Genomic DNA, 21,977 nt, shown 5'->3' with positions numbered 1-21,977 from the left:
TTTAATCCCATAGGGGTGGGCAGACTACATCTTTCCACTTGCCATGATCTCTGCATACTTCTTTCGCTTCATTCACATTCATCAAGTGTTGGCCAAGTGGGCACTCAGTCATGGCATGGCCAATCACTCAATCACAGATATAAGGCATTATCAGTGTTGCAAAATGAGCGGTTTCGCTCTATAGGGTTATATAGTGTTTTTATCGTGCGAAAGCTATTGGTGTTTCACTTTTTATTGCGACTTGAAACGGGACAGCGATAGTTTAGATAGTTTAGCGCCTGGCGCCTATTTTCAATAAACTGGCACCTTTTTGCTTTCATTCATCCTCTAAGAGTATCAGACACACCTATCTTTTGTTCCATTCGTTCGTTTCAATTTAACACTATTGACTTAACTATTTTTATTTGGAAAAACCGCTAATAGTTTATTATGTTATAGTTGCTAATAGTTTATAATTTGTTTATGTAGTTTTTCGTGTTTACGTCGTGCTCACAATAGAATTGCGATTGTGTGCGTAGTTGCTAGTGGTCGACATTTTTTGTATGTGTGTGTCTGTGTGGGTATTTGACGATGTGTTAAATAGTAATTAATGCAGGTTAAAGTAAATTAAAAGAATAGATGACCGAAATACGGAAAAATACAGACGATTTTTTTACTAAAAGTATTTGTTTTTGGCAATTTGGCGCTTTTAGGTCTGACTTTCCGCTTTTTCGTCTATAATAGTTGGCAACAGCGTTTCTGTCAAAAAATGAAATTGCATTGCATTCATTTTGTTCATTTTCTTCTTCCATCCGCCATCATCCTTGAATTGAATGAAACTTCATTCTCTTCATTCAATTTATTATCGCACGTAATTTCGTGGGAATATTACGAGAGCAATATGTACAGTGACGATTGTTTTTTAATAAATTTTGCTAAAGTGTTTGGGGAAAGCGTGTGTCGGTAGACATAGCCCAAGTACGTAACGGTTCACGCAAGATGCTGTTTGCTGATAATTCCCATGTGATCTAGTAAAACGTCATGACCACAATGAAGAATCCAAATTCAACGTCTTCCAAGCTTGCTCTCCTCAGCCACATCAAGTACGAACACCTGGTAGCTGGTATATCGGGTGGTGTTACCTCTACGCTTATTCTGCATCCTCTTGACCTCATAAAAATTCGATTTGCAGGTGAGTAAAATGACACTTCCGCCATTTGAAAATTGCCTTCAATTTATAAGGTGGTTAAATTATTGATCTCTTTTCTCTGTAGCATTCTATTCCTCGTTTAAAAAACTTGTTGACCTTAACCACAAACTGGATAGAAATAGGTACCTTAACCTTGATCTTCAGGGTGAAAGTTTATCATATCACAGTGATCATTATATTTTGCAGGCGATGCAGGAAGTAGCATTCAATTAAAAAAATAGAGTTTGCACCATGTGTTTCTTTTGTATACAGTATACAAAAGAAACACATGGTGCAAACTCTATTTTTTTAATTGAACAGTATACAGTATACTTAATTTTGTTTTTAATAATTTAGGACAGATGAATTTATATAATAACCTTCCTCTAAAACATTTTATTTTATTATGGATAAGTCTGATCCGTAGCAGATAAACCTTTGTTTGTGTGGTATTGTAAGTACTTAATTGTAATGTGTAGTGTAAGTAATAAGTTTTTATAAAATAAATACTTGGGCTCTTCCCTCACTTTGAATACTGAATTTTAATCAAAGAATATTGATGTAGAATTTCAAGAAATGGAAAATAATGACCAGTCGTAGTGTAACAAATGCTCGTGATAAAGCTATCATTAAAATGAATATGGTATATTAATTTTATCATTATTTTGTTTAGGTTCATTAAGATAAATGAACTTGGAGTTCGGTTTTAGGCCATGGGCTAGCAACAACTCGTCACTATTGTAACTCGAAAGAATGTAAAAGTTTGGCAAGTGGTAGCAACAGATTGTTTTCAAAAGAGGTTAGAATGTTGTCACTGTTTCAGAATTAGGTGCTATGACCATCTTATAGCTCACAAATTATTATCTATTTACGTATTTAACTAGCGAGCCATCCGAGCTGGAAGGGGTAGTGATTATACATATAAACATTCCTCTTAAAACACTTTCTATTAAAAAAAAACCTCATTCGTTGTTATTGTTAAAGGTGTTAGCTAGCATATAATGTCAGAGGTGGGAAGCAACTTTGCTTTATACTATGTCTTGATATAGTAGGTATTCTTGAGTTAGTATTTTGTAACACAAGTCTTAAACTTACTTTGGGGCTAGCTCAGTCTGTGTGATTTGTCTCATACCTATATTCCAGAAAGCAATTGAACAAATACTAAGGAGTACATTTAATGGACTCCAGGCACTTCTTGATTGATAGTTCTGTGTCTGCTCCAAGTCACATCACATGGTCTCAAGTCATTAAAAACCAGGGTGTCATTTTATCTCAGAATTATATTTCTCACAACATCCTGTTGGCACACCTCACAAAATATTGTGCACATGCCATTGTGAGTTGTTTTGTTCTAGACAAAGGTTGTCTTTGCTTTAACAAGATGACCATTTTTTAAAGATCTTGTAGTTTTTGTCCTTTGTGAGTGAAGGGAATTTAAGAAAGATCCATGACACGTGTTATTTAAATAGTTTGGCAAAATTATTCATTTAAATAACACATGTGGTTGATGGCAAACAAAGGATGCTGAAGGCTGTACGAAATGGGGTGTCCAAAAGAGAGCCCTGGGTTCAAAGGGTATGAAGATGAAAGCATATGAATATGCTAAAAATGTATAAATAATACAGGTATTAAACGCGCGCGGAATTTTACTTTATCTCGGACATTTCAAATCATGTTACATAGCAATGCGAAAGTTAAAAATCAGTTATGCTTAGAATGATTGAAAGAATCAAGAAAAAAATAGAGTAATAATAATTTGGACTTATTTTTAGGCATTTATTTTAAAGTAAGGAAGTAAATACTTTATACATATTTAGTACTGTTTAAGCTTTTATTTTAGGTAGGTAATGAAAGTCCGTCTGTGGACTTTGATCTCATTATTTGGAGCTATGCCAAAGTGAAATATGTTTGTATGTCATACCTTTCATTGACATCATTTTATTAGCCATTAATGAAGTCAATTAACTAACAGTTGTAGTTTAAAAATATCTTTTTAATGACGATCGCTGTCGTAAACTAATCCTAACCTGTGAAGACACAACCTAGAAAAAAAAACGTGAAAATAATAAAAAAAAAATCATTATTGTATGGATTTTTATTTTAGGGCTCTATTTATTTTTACCCGCGACGCAAAAATTACGCGCAACAGACGTTATTGCGTGAGACACAAAGACATGCGTGCACCTAACTCCCAAAATGATCGATTTTGATCTCGTTTTTGTTTTTAGTAAATGATGGCAGAACCGCGACAGTGCCGAGATACGACGGGTTAGGCAGTGCCTTTGTGACCATCGTGAAGAAGGAGGGCGTCAAGGGGCTCTACAGAGGGGTCACGCCCAACGTCTGGGGCTCCGGCTCTGCGTGGGGCTTCTATTTCCTATTGTGAGTATATACCTATTTGTCAAATAACAAGAGTACGAAGTTACTGCTTACTATTGTGAGCCATCAGACAACCTATTGTGAGGATTAACACATTTACCGCCAGTAGGCTGTTCAAATGTTGCCGACCCTTGTGATCTCTGAATTTCGATACCTCACGCGGAGAAAATTAGGTGGAGGTCAAATTTAATAATTTAAAAACTAAAAAATGTAACATTAAAGTAGGTATTTTTTAATTTATGTAAGAAAAAAAATTTTTTGGGCCTGAATTTGCCGCCCCCCAAATCCGCCCTAGGCTTCAGCGTACTTACCTACTGTAGAAGTAAAAGCAAAATATTTGTATTTTTTTCGACTAAAATACGGTATCGATATTGTTACCCTTTATTTCAGTAGGTACCTACATAACATAAATGAACTAAAGGTAATATTATATCATATTATATTATAAATTTGAACTAATTATTCTGTTATTATCTTGGTAAACAGTTTGTTTTTATTGAATCGGACAATTGTTTATCGTTTTTGGAATAAATATAAACACGAAAAGGGACGGACAAGGTTAAGGTGATATCAATAATAAGTTTTTTTTTTAATAGTAAATTACAACGGACGATAAAATGATTTTCCTTATACGGGACAAATTACACAGATTAAGTTAGCCTCGAAGTAAGTTCGAGACTTGTGTTACGAGATACTAACTCAACGGTATTATATTTTATAATAAATACTCATATAGATAAACATCCAAGACCCAGGCCAATCAGAGAAAGTTCGTTTCTCACCATGCCCTGGCCGGGATTCGAACCCGGGACCTCCGGTGTCACAGATAAGCGCACTACCGCTGCGCCACAGAGGCCGTCATTATCAGTTAAAATTATCAGTTCTATTAAAAACAAATTTTAGAAAAATCTAAATATGAAACATTGCCTGAGTGAAAGATGTGTACAATATTTTTTTGTCAAAAGACAAGATTCGTTCGCGAATTTTTTTTTTGGTATAATGTACAGAACAGACTCACTGCAAAGAAAACTCATCTTGAAACCCTAAAGGACATGGGTTTAATTTCTTGGTATCCACGAGAACGAATAAAAAAGAAAATTTTACTATAACGCGGGCGTAGCAGTATTACAAATAGTAGTAGTATTACAAATCAATAAGAGTAAACTTAAAGTTCAGTTGTTTGTTTTATTTATATTTTCACACTGATATTATTATATCCAGATTTAATATGTGTGTGAAAAATTTGCGTAGAAAATTCTGCTTGGTTGACGTCACGGATCACAGTTGGCTCGTGTGTTTCGGTCATTATACTTTTAGAAGCGGCACTAAACCGGTTGTAACTAGTTACTCTAAACAGATCAGACGGCATATGAATCATCATTATTTGGCTAATAAATGTATCCTTCATTTAGGTTGTTTGGAAAATTTTTATACAAATGTTTAAATATATATATATATATTTGGGTCCGATTGAGAGTGTCGTGTAGGTCTTGGCCTGGATTCTTTCTGTTCGGATGGAGGAGGCAACTAAATGGCAAAACACTTAATAACAGTACAATGTATTTTTAACATATCTAGATGATTCTATAAAATTTGCATGTAGCGCGGAATTGCAGTTTACTACAGGTTTCGGCTGTGTTTTGTCTGTAAGTCACTTTATCTTTTCAATAATTAATTAACTTCATCATGCTAACGTCAAAATTTGCCAATTCCTTATCCGCATCTAGGGAGTAGCGTGAGACAAGGTAGATTAAGGACATTACATTAAAAATTCCATTTAAAAATCACTCTCTAAATCACTTATTGAAGCAAATATTTTGTCAATATTGATTGGTTGATAACCATCGCTTCACAGTAGAAATAACCCTATCTTCGCAACAGATACTTAAACGATTTGAATACTGTTCGTGCATTGTTAAGCGGAAACTATCAACCTGGTTAGTGTGACAAAACATTGACACATCTTGGTAATGTGGCATTGCTTCTGTTTATTTGTGTCAGTCAGGTGTCAATGTGCAAATATCAGAATGAGATCGCTTAACAAGGTCGTTTTACATCACTATACAATTGTTACAATTTTATAGCAGTATTTGTAAAATCATAAGGCTCCGATAACAGTAAAATTTCTTCCCACCATCTCTTTCGTTTTCCTTTTATGCCCTTCTCAAACTCATTGAGTTCCATCTGGTTATCTGGCGGTGTGCAGCACACATTTCTAGTCCAATCCCATTGTAGCTAGGACAAAGTCAATCCTGGGACCTTGCAAAGGTTGCGGAGGTTAGGCGGAAGGCGTTTCGTGTAAAACTTGACTTGTTCCAAGATCATCGTCAAAAGACGCGCCCGGGGCTCCTCTTCAGAGAGTTGTGGATTTAAACGGGATTAACTCTAGGAGGAAGGAGAAGGACCCTGGATCCCATTTTATTAAGTAGTCCTCCGGGTTTTATTTCTGATTATATATACATACATACATAAAATAACGCCTTTTTCTCTGATTATACGAACTCCTATAGTCTCTGGTCCTATGAGTGATTCAGGAGAAGCATTTCGTTTATAGTAGTTACTTAACACTATTTGCATCTCAATTCTAACATTAAGCCAAATAGCTGAACGTGGCCATTTAGTCTTCAAGACTGTTGGCTCTGTCTACCTCGCATGGGATATGGACGTGACCGTATGTATGTAGTTACTTAACTATATATATTTTTCAGTTACAACGCAATAAAGACATGGATTCAAGGCGGCAACGCACGCACGCCCCTAGGCCCCGGTCTGCACATGTTGGCCGCGGCAGAAGCCGGGGTGTTGTCGCTGGTGATGACCAACCCTATATGGGTGGTGAAGACCCGGCTTTGCTTGCAGTACAGCGAGGAACACGTGGCGGATAGCAAGAGGTACAGGGGGATGGTCGACGGCCTCAGGAAGATATATAGGACCGAAGGCATCAGAGGACTTTATAGGGTGAGTTTAGGTTTAGGCATCATAAGTATAATCACGTATTTATCCCTTACGGGGAAGACAGAGCCAACGATCTCGAAAAGATTGGATGGTCACGTTCAGCTGCACGGCTTTCAATTCAAATGGTGACAGTTAGCTAGTGCTAGCCCATTGTCTAAAATCTTTCCCTTGTTTGACACACACACAAATATAAAACGTCATAATTGAATGGCCAAGTCGTGATTCCCATAGCTGAAGGATTTAAATATTTATTGATATTTTCATATATTTAACAAAATAATTAATTGAACTATAATTTAAGTTGCGACATTATAGACGCTGCTTTGTTAATCAAATAGGCACCCATATGTTAGCACAGTTAGCTGAGTCATTATGCGTTGATACTGTTACTCATAATGAATTTAGTTTTTTGTTTTTTATATTTGGCGCATCACTATTTGTATCATTGCTAAAATAGGACGATTATATATAAGAACATTTTCACACAAATCACTTTTTTAAAAGACATTTTGTGTCAGGCAACTTCTATCACAAGTTATATGCTACCTTTCGCATTCAGGGCCTTAGCTCGGCTATATACTATATACTAGATAAATAAGAGTGCAATATTTTGCCGTATTCCGCGGTGACGAGAGAAATACCATTAGTTCTTTCTCTTTTTCACATTCCTAGTGTTCAATTGCTATCAATTCTCTGAATGTGTTCTGTCTTTTTCATCTTCTGTTCTAAGAAAGCGGTCCTATTTCAAGGTGCCACAAGGGTCACCTTCGTCTCCCTCCTGGCTTTAGTCCCGATTGCATCCTCATCACTAGAGAGGAGCCCGGGGTGTGCCCTTGACCATGGATCCTGGATTGGCCGAGTCAGGTTTTTACACGAAGCGATTCCCATCTGACTTCCCCAACCTTTGCAGCTAAACCTAACCCGTATTGGATCAGTTGCCTGAATGTGCAGATTTCCTCATGATGTTTTCCCTCACCGTTACCACAAGAGGAAAGAGGTAGTCTCTGCCTACCCCTCCGGGAAAGAGGCGTGATTTTATGTATGTATGTATGTTACCACAAGGATCAACCACGGCATTTAAATTTGCCCTGTGGTGCATGTAACTGGGTGATAAAGAGATAAGCGACTTTCCCAGTATAATCTGAGCTACGTTTGCTATGATCATACATAATACGTACGGACGGTACAAAGTCTTACCGAGAATTCCACTTGCCGTGTGGTTGACTAAAATAACAGTTTGTATGAAGTAATAGCTCTACCGATTTGTCCAGTGTTAAAGCTAAGTCATTGGAAAAATATATTTAATAAGAAAAAAAAATATAAAGATTTCAGGCTGACGAAGTCGCGGGCAACAAATTGTTATGCATCATTTTATTTGTACCTTTTATAATTCTAGTGGATATAGTAGGTACACAAAAATTTTGTTTGTTTCGCAAAACATGCATTCTTTGTTTTATTTACATTCTTCAATACGTATCCATCGCACATTCGTCATTGTGACGTCACACAAAGCGGAAAGTCACAACGAATGTTTGAATTTACATACAAATCTCTAATCTGTAAGTGGAATGTATTTTCTGTCTGTCCGCTCACGTTGGCCAACCACAGGAGATTGGATTGGACAAGGTCTAACCTTTAGCTTCTTGGGTTACAACATAGCACTCAATGTTATTGCTATCAAGGATTATTGCTATGCACTATGCATTTTGATTTATATAGCCATTTTTAACTTTAAGCATATTCTACGATCAAAAATCTGTTTCATCCGATTGCCAAGTTCTGAAGTGTAATATAAAAAGCGTGTTGTAAAAAGAAATTTGTTACTACCTGCTTCACACCAATTATGCCGCCAACCTGCCTACCTGATGTCGCTTTTGGGAATTTGAAGCATTGTCGTTTGCTTATTACATATTTGTATTGTGTGTGTGGTTCCCGGCACCAATACAAAAAAGAATAGGACCACTCCATCTCTTTCCCGTGGATGTCGTAAAAGGCGACTAAGGGATAGGCTTCCAAACTTGGGATTCTTCTTTTAGGCGACGGGCTAGCAATCTGTCACTTTATATGAATCTCAATTCTATCATTAAGCCAAATAGCTGAATGTGGCCATTCAGTCTTTTCAAGACTGTTGGCTCTGTCTACCCCACAAGGGATAAAGACGTGACCATATGTATGTATGTATGTATTACATATTGTCATATTAATACGACGAAACTTTGTAAAAAAAAATTTTTGTAAAAACAAAGAAAGGTAAAATGTTGCCTACTCCCTTTTTTTCTCGAAAGACGTGAATATTAAGAAGAACAAACAAAAACTTTATTATTCCGGAAAAAAATAATCCTGTAGTATTTTTATTTACGTTTGACGAGCGAGCGGAGCCAAGTGCAGAAGCTTGTGATGTAACAATTCTCATCGCCATGCGTGTTTCCCCTTTGGCGTTGCTGAAAATAAAAGTGTACACATAATTACCTATTTATAGTTCTCGATACAATACAAAGTATCACAACACGACTGATCGTTACATCATTTGACACGTGTAAATGATTGCTATAAACATTTGGGACGTTTATATTGCGGGAAATGTAAGATGTAAGTACGTTGGATAACGTACTCCATTTTGAGCAGTTGGACCGATCATGTCTATAGGATTTAAGCGGCACCTACAGGTCTTTATAGTAGTAGTCCTCTTGTAATAAATATTTGCAACTTATTATAGAAAGTAAACGATGGTAATAAACGTGGAATTCTGCGGTTGTATGTAAGAATATAAAAAAAATGCCGTATATCACAGCCAGTTTATTCGAGTACTATATATACTGTACCATATAGGTTGGAATTTAGAAGGTAATCAATGTAGCGCTGCAAAAAAGCATTACATAATTTAAAAAAAAATAATTAAGGTTGTGTTTTTAATAACTGATGTATTTCTTTCAGTTATCAAATTAAATCATTATACCTATAAGTGCACAATTTTTTTTAAAGTGAGGGTGAGTTGGCAACTGACGGCCGAAACAACTATGCGTTTGGGATTAATATCCCCTGAATAGTATATTATTTTCAACTGGTTTCCCTAAAACCCTATAAAAACTAAAAAAAAACCTAATTTTGTTCATGCTCGTGGCAAATCGTGTGGCGATTTCGAAAACATATTTGCGTGAGTTTATGTTTACATAAGCGGAGTTTGCGATACTAGCGATAACGTTGACAGTGGCCATTAGATCCTGATCGATTATGTTGTTTCCATTTGCCCTCAGGGTGTCGATTCCTAACCTATCTATATAAACAGCCAGTCAGTTAGTCACTTAGTAAAAGAAGAATAATTCTTTTACTAAGTGATTCACTGACTGCCTGGAAACCCGCGTCCAAACACCTGTGTCTAGAAATTTGAAATTCGGTATTTTTATTTACGATTGACGAGCGAGCGGAGCCAAGTGCAGAAGCTTGTGATGTAACAATTCTCATCGCCATGCGTGTTTCCCCTTTGGCGTTGCTGAAAATAAAAGTGTACACATAATTACCTATTTATAGTTCTCGATACAATACAAAGTATCACAACACGACTGATCGTTACATCATTTGACACGTGTAAATGATTGCTATAAACAAGTGGAACGTTTATATTGCGGGAAATTTAAGAGACATACATACATACATATGGTCACGTCTATATCCCTTGCGGGGTAGACAGAGCCAACAGTCTTGAAAAGACTGAATGGCCACGTTCAGCTATTTGGCTTAATGATAGAAATGAGATTCAAATAGTGACAGGTTGCTTGTCTTCATAATAGTAGTCCTCTTGTAATAAAAATTCGCAACTTATTATAAGTATGTAAGTATAAGATGGTAATAAACACACAGCCAGTTTATTCGAGTACTATATAATACTGTACTATATAGGTTGGAATTTAGAAGGTAAATCAGTGCAGCGCTACAAAATAGCGCTACATAATTTTGAAAAACGAAATAAGTTAGGGTGTGTTTATATAGTTATCAAATTAAATGATTGATCAAAGTGCATTAAACTTTTAGAATGAGGATGAGTTGGCAACTGATGGCCGAAACAACTATGCGTTTGGCATTAATATCCTTTGAATAGTATATCATTAAAACTGGTTTCCCTTAAACCCTATAAAAACTAAAAAAAAACCTAATTTTGTTCATGCTCGTGGCAAATCGTGTGGCGATTTCGAAAACATATTTGCGTGAGTTTATGTTTACATAAGCGGAGTTTGCGATACTAGCGATAACGTTGACAGTGGCCATTAGATCCTGATCGATTATGTTGTTTCCATTTGCCCTCAGGGTGTCGATTCCTAACCTATCTATATAAACAGCCAGTCAGTTAGTCACTTAGTAAAAGAAGAATAATTCTTTTACTAAGTGATTCACTGACTGCCTGGAAACCCGCGTCCAAACACCTGTGTCTAGAAATTTGAAATTCGGTATTTAGGTTTCTTATATGGTCTAGGATGCACTTACAGAGGATTTCCCAAAATTCCCACGGGGAATTAACGGAATCTTTCTGTTTACGCGGTTGGAGACGCGGACGTCCTGTAATAATAAATATTACCGTAGACTTAATACAGTAAAGTTTATGATAAGTGTAATAAATATCCCACGGTTATTACAAATGTATTTATTGACCATATCTTCTTTTAGCCGATGTGCTTGCAACCTGTCACTATCTGAATTTTAATTCCATTACTAAGATACGCAGCTGAATGTGGCCTTTCAGTCTTTTCGAGACTTTTGACTGCTCTTCATATGGAATAAAGACGAGAGATATGTATGTTTGTGTGTGACACTATTTGTTGCATTTATTTTTTAATTTAAATTTTAGAATGGTTTTGATGTTAAAGTCAACTTAATTAATTTTCGTTACAAATCACTTAAAGAAACATAAATCGCAATTAAGACAAAAAAAATTGTTAATATTCTAATGTTATCAGTACCTATCCAAAGTTCACCAGATAAATTCCAGTTATTGAGCTTGCAACGAAACTGTTTGGAGTTATTTAGGTCGTCGGTTATCTAACAGTTTTGCCTGTTAACTTCACTACGCTATCATTTATTCCGTATAAACCAGCCAGCTAGGCTCAGTTACGATTTTTGGGTGTTTAGTTTTCACCTACACTAATGTCTGTTTAAAAAAAAAAGAACTTGAACTATTGTTTTATTTCCGTTTGACGTTAATTGCAGAAGTAACTCGAATATTAGCTGTTTTTATGTAATAAAAAATGAAAATCCGGTGCCCGTACGCGCCTTTTTTGAAATACAAAATTACCTCCCTTTAAACTGCAATTCACATTTAAATCATGAAGGTAATTTCGGGCTAAAATTAACATTCACATACTGACTACAACACTTGAGTATAATATTCTATAGATAATTTGAATATATCCAAGACAAATAAATCGTTGCTAAGTTGGTTTGTTTGGATAACGACCGCGTCAAAACAAATATTTTGGAAGTCTTTTGTTTTTAACTCCTCACGTGACCGTTCTATAGAAATACTCAGTGATTGTTTCATACTCGTAAGTACATCACTATCTTATGAAGGTGTGTCTTATAATACAGATAATTTAATAATGTTATTACTTTCCCTAATGTAATTGAACTGCCTTGGCAAACATAATTTACTGATGTTAATACATTAGCTTATTATTCTAGTTTTATAAGAAGAAAATAGCAAAATTATTCATCCATCTAAACGATTTTAATTATAAAACCGATTCATTTAAACCATTTTTTGTGGTCAACTATTATTATTTCTATCCAATGTAGGGAAGAACCACCGCGATAAATAAAACTTTCCATAAAGAATTTGCATACAACTTTATTTATTTACCTTTAGGTATATGTCCTGGGTTTAAAATCGGGAGTAACTTACTATAAAGGACCTTTAGATTCAAAGACTAAGAATTGAGCCCAAAATATTTGTTTTTAAAAAATGAGTCCTTAGATGCGTAAAGCGAGCAAAATTACCTTGAACTTGATAAAAACACCAATTTAATAGAATTTTATTGTATTGATTCTTATAACCAGACTGGTTATTGATATAGAATAAAGTCCTATTGTATCGATCGTTCGACCTTCGAGGTCACGGTTAAGTGATGACATTTAAACCGTTCTCGCCGACCTGAGTTAATTCATTTTATATCAATTTGCATGTTACTCGTGCGCACTGAGATGAACAAACATCTGTATATCGGTAGTTGCTGTATTGACTAGAACACATGTATATTAAAAATTCATACTACATTCATCATGACTTTATCCCTTGTAAGGTAGTCAGACTCTGTCTAAAGAAGACTCGTAGGCCACTTTGCAAGGTTACTAGGTAGTCAGGTTTTGGTAATGTGCTATGTTTTAGTGTTTCTAGCCCATCGCCTTAAAAAATCCCAAGGTCATATATAATTCAGGTTCGAATCCCGGCCAGGGCATGATTAGTGAAGAACTTTTTCTGAATGGCCTGGGTCTTGGATGTTTATCTATATAAGTGTTTATTATAAAATTTAGTATCGTTGAGTTAGTATCTCGTAACACAACTCACTCTCGAACTCTACTTCGAGGCCATCTCAATCTGTGTTATTTGTCCCGTGTATATATATTTATTATTTATTAATGTCGTAAAAGGCGACTAAGGGATAGGTTTACAAACATGGGATTATTTTTAGGCGATGGGCTAGCAACCTGTCACTATTTGAATCTCAATTCTATCATTTAGCCAAATAGCTGAACGTGGCCATTCAGTCTTTTCAAGACTGGTGGCTCTGTCTACCCCGCAAGGGATATAGACGTAACCATATGTATGTATGTTAATTTAATTCCCTTGATTGACTTTTACTATGTGCTCGGGACGTGAAGCAGCTGGATCTCACTATACACTTTTTGACCAATTTTTTGTTAAATTTCCAGGGTTTCGTCCCAGGAATGTTCGGGGTGTCGCACGGCGCGCTGCAGTTCATGACATACGAGGAGATGAAGAACCGTTACAACCAGTATCGCAATCTGCCGATAGATATTAAACTGGTAAGTATTGTTTGTACTTAGATTTTAACTGAAATTCTAGTTGATTCCATTTCCATTCATTGTAGGCGTAGACCTTATTGTATGTGATTTACCTCGTATAATTAAATAGATTCAAACGAAATTTCGTCGAAATCGGTCCAGCGGCTTAGCCTTTAAATCGTAACAGACAAACTTTAGCATGTGGAAATATTACATAGTTTTTATGTATGTTTATGATAGTATATATTTAGTTATAAATATATTTTATATATATTTAGTTTGACCCCACCAAAAGTTCTCTGTCAGACTCAATGGTTGACTGTTAGATAATGCTTCTACCATCAAGTCCGCCAATTGTACTATACAATTGTATTTTGTATAATAAAGTTTAAATAAATAAATATAAGCATGGAAGAACAGGTAAGGCGGACCCCAGGATTCCTTTCACACCAAACCCGCCACCTATATAAAATGCATCATAACATTTGTATGACAAACCGAATATGTTCTTTCTTCCAGACATCAGTGGAATATCTAACGTTCGCCGCTATATCGAAGCTAATCGCAGCCGGCGCCACCTATCCCTACCAGGTAGTAAGGGCCCGTCTCCAAGACCAGCATCGCAACTACGAGGGCACTTGGCACTGCATCACGGAAACATGGAGGTACGAACGAATCAGAGGCTTCTACAAAGGCCTAACGCCTTATCTCCTACATGTAACACCCAATATATGCTTAGTTATGCTCATATGGGAAAAATTCACGAACAACGATTAATTAACTAATATTTTTAAACCTATCTGATGGGAAATGTACGCGGCTATTTGTTTTTTTTTGTCGCTATATAAAAATTTATTTGTCGCTCACAGGGTCTCTTATTTTGGTGTTGTCTATGGAATGTTTGTAAGGTAAGCTTTTTAGAGTAAGGTTTTATTGTTATACGACTAAAAGTGACACGATGCATTTTTCTTGTTTTGATTGTATAAGTACGATTTTGTTGAATTCATTCATTGTATTCTTTAATTAGTCGGATTTTAAAGTGTTATGTTCCGTTATTCTGACAGCTTCTGACTTAGCTCGTTGTAATAATTAAGCACACTTTCCATAATGCTTGTATTTCCTTGTTTGTAAAAATAACTTGAACTATGATTATCTTACTTTTTAATAAAATAAAATCAAAATCATTGTCTTCGTTAAAATTGTGCTGTACACCATTATTTTATGTATTGTTAAACATGTCTCACGACATATGTTGTGTTTTTATTTACGTATAACTCGTTAATGACATAATTATTTCGTAATCTCTAGTAAATAGTAAAAGTACTCTTTCCCATCAGATCGTGACTGACTTTTATTTAACAAACTGGCAACATATAAAGTGTTGCCATTCTTAGCACAATTTAGTTGTAGTTTGCGATTTTTGTGATAATAGGTACGTACTTATAATATTTCTTGTCTTATTATATCTCTATTTGAAAAGACGTCATTTTTTATTTTATTTTGAGAAAATAACGTTACATGTGTGGTGAGACGACGTTAGGTTCTTTATAAGGTAGATAGTTTCAACTTGCTTTATTCAAAAATAAAGATTTTTTTGCAGATATTTAGAATAATCATAATACATTAACTTCTTTGACATTTGAACGTTAATATGCAAGTTCGAAGCTTATCTAATCTTTAGAAATAATCCCCGCCTTTATAGTTAATAAAACAAAAATCATAGACAAAATGGTAAGCTATAAACGGTCGCATGAAACTTAAGTTTACTAAACATTCGGAAACCAATCATGTTTTGTAATACAATAAAATTAGTTTTGATTAAATCATATTTATTAAACTATAATATAAGATATAAATCCATACGCACACTTATGAATCTTCAATCATCACTTCTAAGATAAAAATAAAAAATGATTAAAAAAAGGAGTCGCGTTGATCTTTGCGCAGGCGCATTACGTGTTCCGTTCCAATTGACGCAATAAGATTTTTAAGTTACTTCGAATTAAGACAAAGCGCCATGATCCGGAACGTGGTAAATCAGCGTGTTTTCGGATTAAATATGTAATTTGTGATTTAAAAATATATATCTAAAATTAAACCAAAATGTGATGTGAAAGAAAATACAGCGTTTTATTTGAGCTGTTGTAAAGATTGTTTCACATGGCAAGAGTTAAACTTAACTTGTATTGACAAAAATATTTCCTTCTTTTTTACTGGTCTATCGCACTAACGTCATCGACCAATCACAAAAACGTGTCCTAAATTTTGATTGGCCGAGTGTACATTTTCAAATTTTGTAACCGTAATTTTTAAGATTCTATTGAAAATGAATTCTATCATAAAGTTTCCCCATGTTTAAATACTATTTAAGCGTAGAACAAAATGTGAAATTATATAAAATGTTAGCTCGTGCTGTGTGAACTGTCATTAATTTTACTGTAAAGATTTCGGTGGCTGGCCACTATATCACTTGTTTAGATGTAAATATATATTTTTATAATAATTGCTGAAGTTCTGTTTCGATTCACATGATATTCAATTTGTGTAATCAATAAAAAATAACAAATTGATCGAATGAGCCGTTGTTTTTATTTATCTCAATATTCGACATGCCTTTTTCGGTTAGGTAAATCATGCAATAATATGTAATTTTTTAAAATGTTACTGGTGTTTTGAAGAGCTGCTAAAAAAATATGTGATAAAGCGGAAATATTTTATCCAAAATCGCATTTACATCCTTTAAATCCACGCTTCCAGCTCGAAATAAGGACGTGTTCTTCAAGTTATTCGGTGTAGCTTATGCCTATCATACACATTTAATATAACATTTTGGATGAAAGTACTTTAGGGATAAAATAAGACATGAAGATTTCAAAATGCAAAAAAGCTAGTGGGATATTTTAAATATAAATAACAAAAAGGTCCTTGCGCCTAATTTTTTATATTCGCAGCGGTGACGTTACATTTTTAATACGTTAAAGCCTATAATAATTTAAGTCACTTAAACACAAGTTGCAACAAAAATCCCCCATCTCATAAATTTAAAAATTGCTTAGGAAACGTGTCATTCCGGTTCACCTAAACGTTTTTAATTTTAAATCGGTAAGTGACAAATCATTTTTTTTTTTCACGCGAACTTTCATTTCTAAAACTACCTTCTTAATTTGTGATTCCAGGCACGAAGGCTGGCGTGGATTTTACAAGGGTTTGAAGCCGAATCTAGTGAGGGTTGTTCCTGCCACGATGGTCACTTTCCTCACCTACGAGAATGTGTCCCATTATTTATTGCAACCAAAACAGGAAATCAAGTTGCCTTCCTAATGAGAAATGAGAGGTGAATTTAGTGTGAGAACGCGGATATATTGTATTTCCCCCGCTTTTGGAAACGGTAGGACGTTTTGTTTTAATTCCTATCGTTAAAGACCTATATCGACGATGAAGAAATTAGGTTTAGGTGACTAAATTATTTTATCGATATTTTTCATTTTATGTTTTAGTGAAAGAATGGACGTAAAGCCTTTGCAGGCGAGAGATTTTTGTCTACCACATCGAAAGCGCACACTATAGTTATATAGGCTATCTATTTACAGGATTGTAATGTCTGCGTACAAAAGTTTTTCTTGTGTCGGACAGAAAGCATTTATGCACTGGCTTAGCCAGTTCGCTCGGCATTTCTCGCCTCTCATTCGTGAATGTGTCGACCAATCAACAAAGCTCCTTTTAGCGGACGTACGTGATTGGTCTATTTCTGCACGTTTTCGTACAATACCGCGCTGTGGAAATGCATCAAGATAATTCATCTAATGTATTAATACGAGATGTTAAATTTCGTGCACGCGACCATAAAAAAGAAAATAAAATAATTTATTTAATAATTTTAGGCGCTCGCTTTTGTTACGCCTCAGGGGGCATTTATAAAAAACATGTTTGTGTGAACTTATTTGCAGATCAATCCACATTTAATAGCGATTACCTTTAGTTATTTAATAAGATATGTTTAGGTAGATATTGATAAAATTATCGCTTGACCAATGAGATTTTTCGGAAATTTTATTTTCACAAAATTCCATTGTACTTAGCGTTAAGTATATATACGAAATATATATACGCATTCGTAATTGTAATTGCAATTTGTAGAAATTCCTTTTCCCCAATATACTATCATTACATCACTTTATAATCACAAGTCAATTTTTAGTTTAAAGTATCATTGACTTAAAAGAAATAAAAAATAAATAAGAAAATTAAAAAGTTTTATTAGAGCCTTATCACACCGTCACCTCTCATTATTATATTTTTTTTTATTTCTTAATTTTTCTTCTTTTTAATAATTATGTGACGGTTTAATTTTATTTTAAATCGTTTCTTTTAACGGAGCACTTGATTGTAGTACTAAGTATTGTTTTGAATTAGTTTTAATTGTTTTATTTTGAAGACAAACGTGGCTGTGTCCAAATACAGTTCCTTTAGGTGTTTTTATTTATAAGTAGTAACTATATAATGAATTTAATAACCGATTAAACTATTAATATATATTGACCACTTAAAAAAGGAACTTTTCTTGACATTCTTTTTAGAGTCGTAGCTGAAAATCAAATGTTAGTATCATTTATCCATTTACATTAAAAATAGGAACGTGGCCTATCAGTCTTTTCAAGACTGTCGGCTCTGTCTGCCCCGCAAGGGATATAGACGTCACGTATGAATGTACATTAAAAACGTACGAAGTTGTAAAGGAAGGTTTCTTGTGTAGTACCTATACCTACCTTTTTATACCTACAAGAAAAAATGAGATATATGGAATGCTGTCGAGATGATGAAGGACTTGTATGGAAGAGATTATGTACCAATTTCACAGAGTGGGGATGAAGTGAGAAAGATTATGAATAAGATTGGCAGGGTAAAAAGTCAACAGACTTACTTTTGATATTTGAACTCTTCTGCCACTTTCTTATTATTGCACTTGTAATATTTGAATGTTAATTAAATAGGAAAAAAATTATGGTTTCGTGAAGGTGACGAAATTATGAGTATCTATTTACATATTTATATATACAACAAGAGAAAAAAACAGCAAGAATTTGAACTAAAGATATATAAATAATTTCACTAATGAGCGCGTGTATTGTTTTTTTCTAAATGAGATTCCTAACACTAGTTTTTTTTGGACAGTCGGCTATCACGATTGTAAAATCCAAACACTGATGAGAGTTAGATAGGTATATTAGCAATATCATTCATGATTTATTTATATTTATACATATTAAAGTGTGCTATAAATAAATAAAATAGTGAGGAATATTATGATTTATGTTTTCGTTTGTTTTTTCCGGAAGCGTTTAATGTCAATAATATTACATTTTTTTTTATAAGTGTACTTTTTTGCGTGTTTGAAATATAATTTCATCTTTGTTTGTTTTCCTCTTATGTACAAATGTTTCTGTTTTTGCGCGAATAAATAATTGTAAAGATTGTCAATTCTTTATTTATAGGTTAACGTGTGAATTAGGTTCATTTCATCGCCCAGATTAAATACCTATTTCTAATGCACTTTTGTTGTAAACAACATCCTGTGACGTCCTGTTGAAATTAATAGATTTTTTATTGAAATAAGCCTCTGCTAAGGCCAGGTATAGCCGCACCGAGGAGCCAGAGGGCATCATGGTAGAATGCATAGCCGATCCCATGATGCCTTCGAAATGGCAGGAAGGAAGCGCCGGAGGGGTTTTAGTGCGGTAGTCTGGCACAGGTGCCAGGAGTCCCACACTCTCCCGGGTGAAGACCCGGGGGGTCGTCCGTAAATGGATTTCCCCTTCGTAACAAAAAAAAAAAAAAAAAAAAAGGTATTCCCGCCAAGGCATGATATTTGACTTGCGCGTATTAACAGATATTTATTAGGGGGGACGATTTGTATTTGAATGTTAATGGTTATTGCTAGTAGTATAACAATGTAACTAGGTACCTTTTCAATCTTAAGTATATTCATAACAATTTGATATCAGAGCTATCTGCAAATCTATTGATAGGAAAACCGCCATTACAGATATGGTAATAAAATATACTTTCCAATGCGTTTGATGCAATCATATACTGCATTCATTTGTAGTAACTGCAAAATTGATCAGTAAATACTATTAGAGGCGCAATTATTTAGTTAAGCTAACAGTCATCACGGCGATTCGAACAAGACCGCTGCGATATTGTGATAATAGATAGTACCCAGTAATCTATGATAGTACCTACCTATTCATACTGTTATCTACTTGTTAATTATGTGTACTATCGTACGCCTAGCAGCAGTCACTTCGCGGGAAACTGAGAGATGTTTGCGCCAGAGAGAACCAGTCTTCGCAATTTCGACGCCGAAAAAACATTCAGCGATCTGTCAACAAAGGCGGAATATTAGAAGGATTCGAAATTTGAATATGGTAAGTTTATTTTTTTAATTTGTAATTAAGAAGGTATGGTACCTTCGTACAGTAATTTATTTACTTATTTTTTTAGGAGGAACTGATATGTGTTGAGGTTTTTAAACTTTGAGCTTTTACATTACGCTCATAGATGGCACTAGTAGTATTGGTGTAAATCAAGTAAAAAATAATTCACTTATTTTAACGGCTTTTTCTGAGAAGTTCTGTGTTGTGGATAACATTTGCTCATTTTATTTAAGTACTTACCCTTTATTCACTGAAGTTTTAATTAACTCATTTTGGATTTATGTGACTGTAACTATGTAGTAGGTACGTTTAGGTCGTAGTGTGATTGCATAGGAGCATGCATGAATGGTTTTTCTTCCTCCTGACGCTAGTCAAGGTAACATCCTCACCTCTCTAGAGAGGAGTCCGGAGTGAGCCTTTTGCCCACGATCCTGGGTTGGGCAAGTCAGGATTATCCATGAAGCAATTCCCGCCTTCACTCCGCAACCTTTGCAAGGAAACTACTTAAAAGTAGGTATTTGATCATGGTTACACATTTTTTTGCTCAGTTAGACATTTCTTTCTTCTACTTTCTACATACATATAATCATATCTATATCCCTTGCGGGGTAGACGGAGCCAGCCTTAAAAAGACTGAAAGGCCACGTTTAGCTGTTGGGCTAAGGATTGAATTAAGATTAAAGTAGTGACAGGTTGTAAGTCCATCGCCTACGAGAAACCTAAGTTAGTTCCAAAGCTAATAGGCTTTCCCTGTCACCTTTTACGAGATATATGGGAAAGATATGGAGTGTCGGAAACCGAACTGCATTTCTTTCTCATCATGATAAAAAATGCTGCAGCTATAACACAATTATTGTGTGTAATTAATCAAAACTATGTTGTCCTAGGCATCTTATTGCGTAATGAAAGCCTGAAGACAGGGTTTGATAACACTATCATGGAAAATAACTAAGAACTAGACGAGGAGCTGGGATTAGTCGATAAGGGTCTTGCAATGTTGTTTGAGAGGTTCAGTTCTAATCATTCATCAAACCTAATAACTTAGAATTATTATTAATACTGACATAAGTAGGTATATGAAGATAAGTAAATAAGTACTATTTTTTTACAAATATATTTATAATGTATTCCTTCCGTAACATGCCACGCGCGACGCCGTTTTTATCGCGTGAAAAACTATCGCCGTTGCACTTTTTATTATGATGTGAAAGGGGACGACGACGCGCGATAAAAAAAGTGTCGCGCGAGCTATGTTACGAAGGCTGGTAACTAAAAATCAAACTGTGTGCCTCTGGCGTTTTTTCCGTGCAGATTTTAAAGAAAATTTTGAGATTCAGCGATAAATGCTACGCTAGACTATGATAGCCAACTAAACCAGTTTTTATAGTTGTTATAAATTGTTCATATATATTTAAAAAAATAATTTGAACAATTTACCGTACCTTATGTTTATAATTAGCATTTATTATCTTTATGAGGGCAAATATCTGGGTAAATGTATGCGTTGACTAACTCATTCCTCAGATAGCAGTTCGTTTCGTGTTCTCATCGGTCATCTCAGTAGAATTGTCCCCTTTTCTTTATATTTCAAAGAAATATCGTAAATAATATTATATTTCTATTAGATTAAAATTTTTAACATAATTTGAGTTATCGTGTATGTGTTAAACACAATCTATTACTTATTCGATAATATTGCGTTGTTACTTTTTATTTTTGATGTTATTGTTGTAGTTATCGTGTTTATCGTTATAATCCTCATATATCTACAAGTATACAAATATCTAACTGTATGTTTGTAATACCAAAATATGAGTATTAATTTTTAAAGTTCATTTACCCAAACATTTATTTTTGTGACAGTATTTATTTGTTTTCTCCGTTAAAGCCGATTTTGACGAGTTTTAATGTTTTTTTTTAAAGTAAAAGTATTTCGTAATTAAAAAATAGTAATACAAATGCGAGTGCAGACGCAGGCAACAATTAATTTGTGATCTAAAAGGAAATAAACAACCCAACAAAATAGT

General features: G+C 34.6%; 1 protein-coding gene across 1 annotated transcript; it reads left to right on the top strand.

Moving 5' to 3' along the window:
• Positions 1-781: 781 nt before the first annotated feature.
• LOC106133499 (mitochondrial folate transporter/carrier) lies at positions 782-18,985 on the top strand. Its single transcript, XM_013333244.2, has 6 exons — positions 782-1,171; positions 3,397-3,550; positions 6,256-6,505; positions 13,421-13,534; positions 14,033-14,178; positions 16,690-18,985. Exons 1-6 carry the CDS (start codon positions 1,021-1,023, stop codon positions 16,832-16,834), a joined length of 960 nt encoding a protein of 319 aa, XP_013188698.1. The 5' UTR covers positions 782-1,020; the 3' UTR covers positions 16,835-18,985.
• The last annotated feature ends 2,992 nt before the right edge of the window (positions 18,986-21,977 follow it).

The sequence above is a fragment of the Amyelois transitella genome, chromosome 3 (genome assembly GCF_032362555.1).
Source record: "Amyelois transitella isolate CPQ chromosome 3, ilAmyTran1.1, whole genome shotgun sequence".
NCBI lineage: Eukaryota > Metazoa > Arthropoda > Insecta > Lepidoptera > Pyralidae > Amyelois > Amyelois transitella.
The sequence above is the reverse complement of the archived record's forward strand: the minus strand, read 5'-3'. Positions and strand labels throughout refer to the sequence as shown.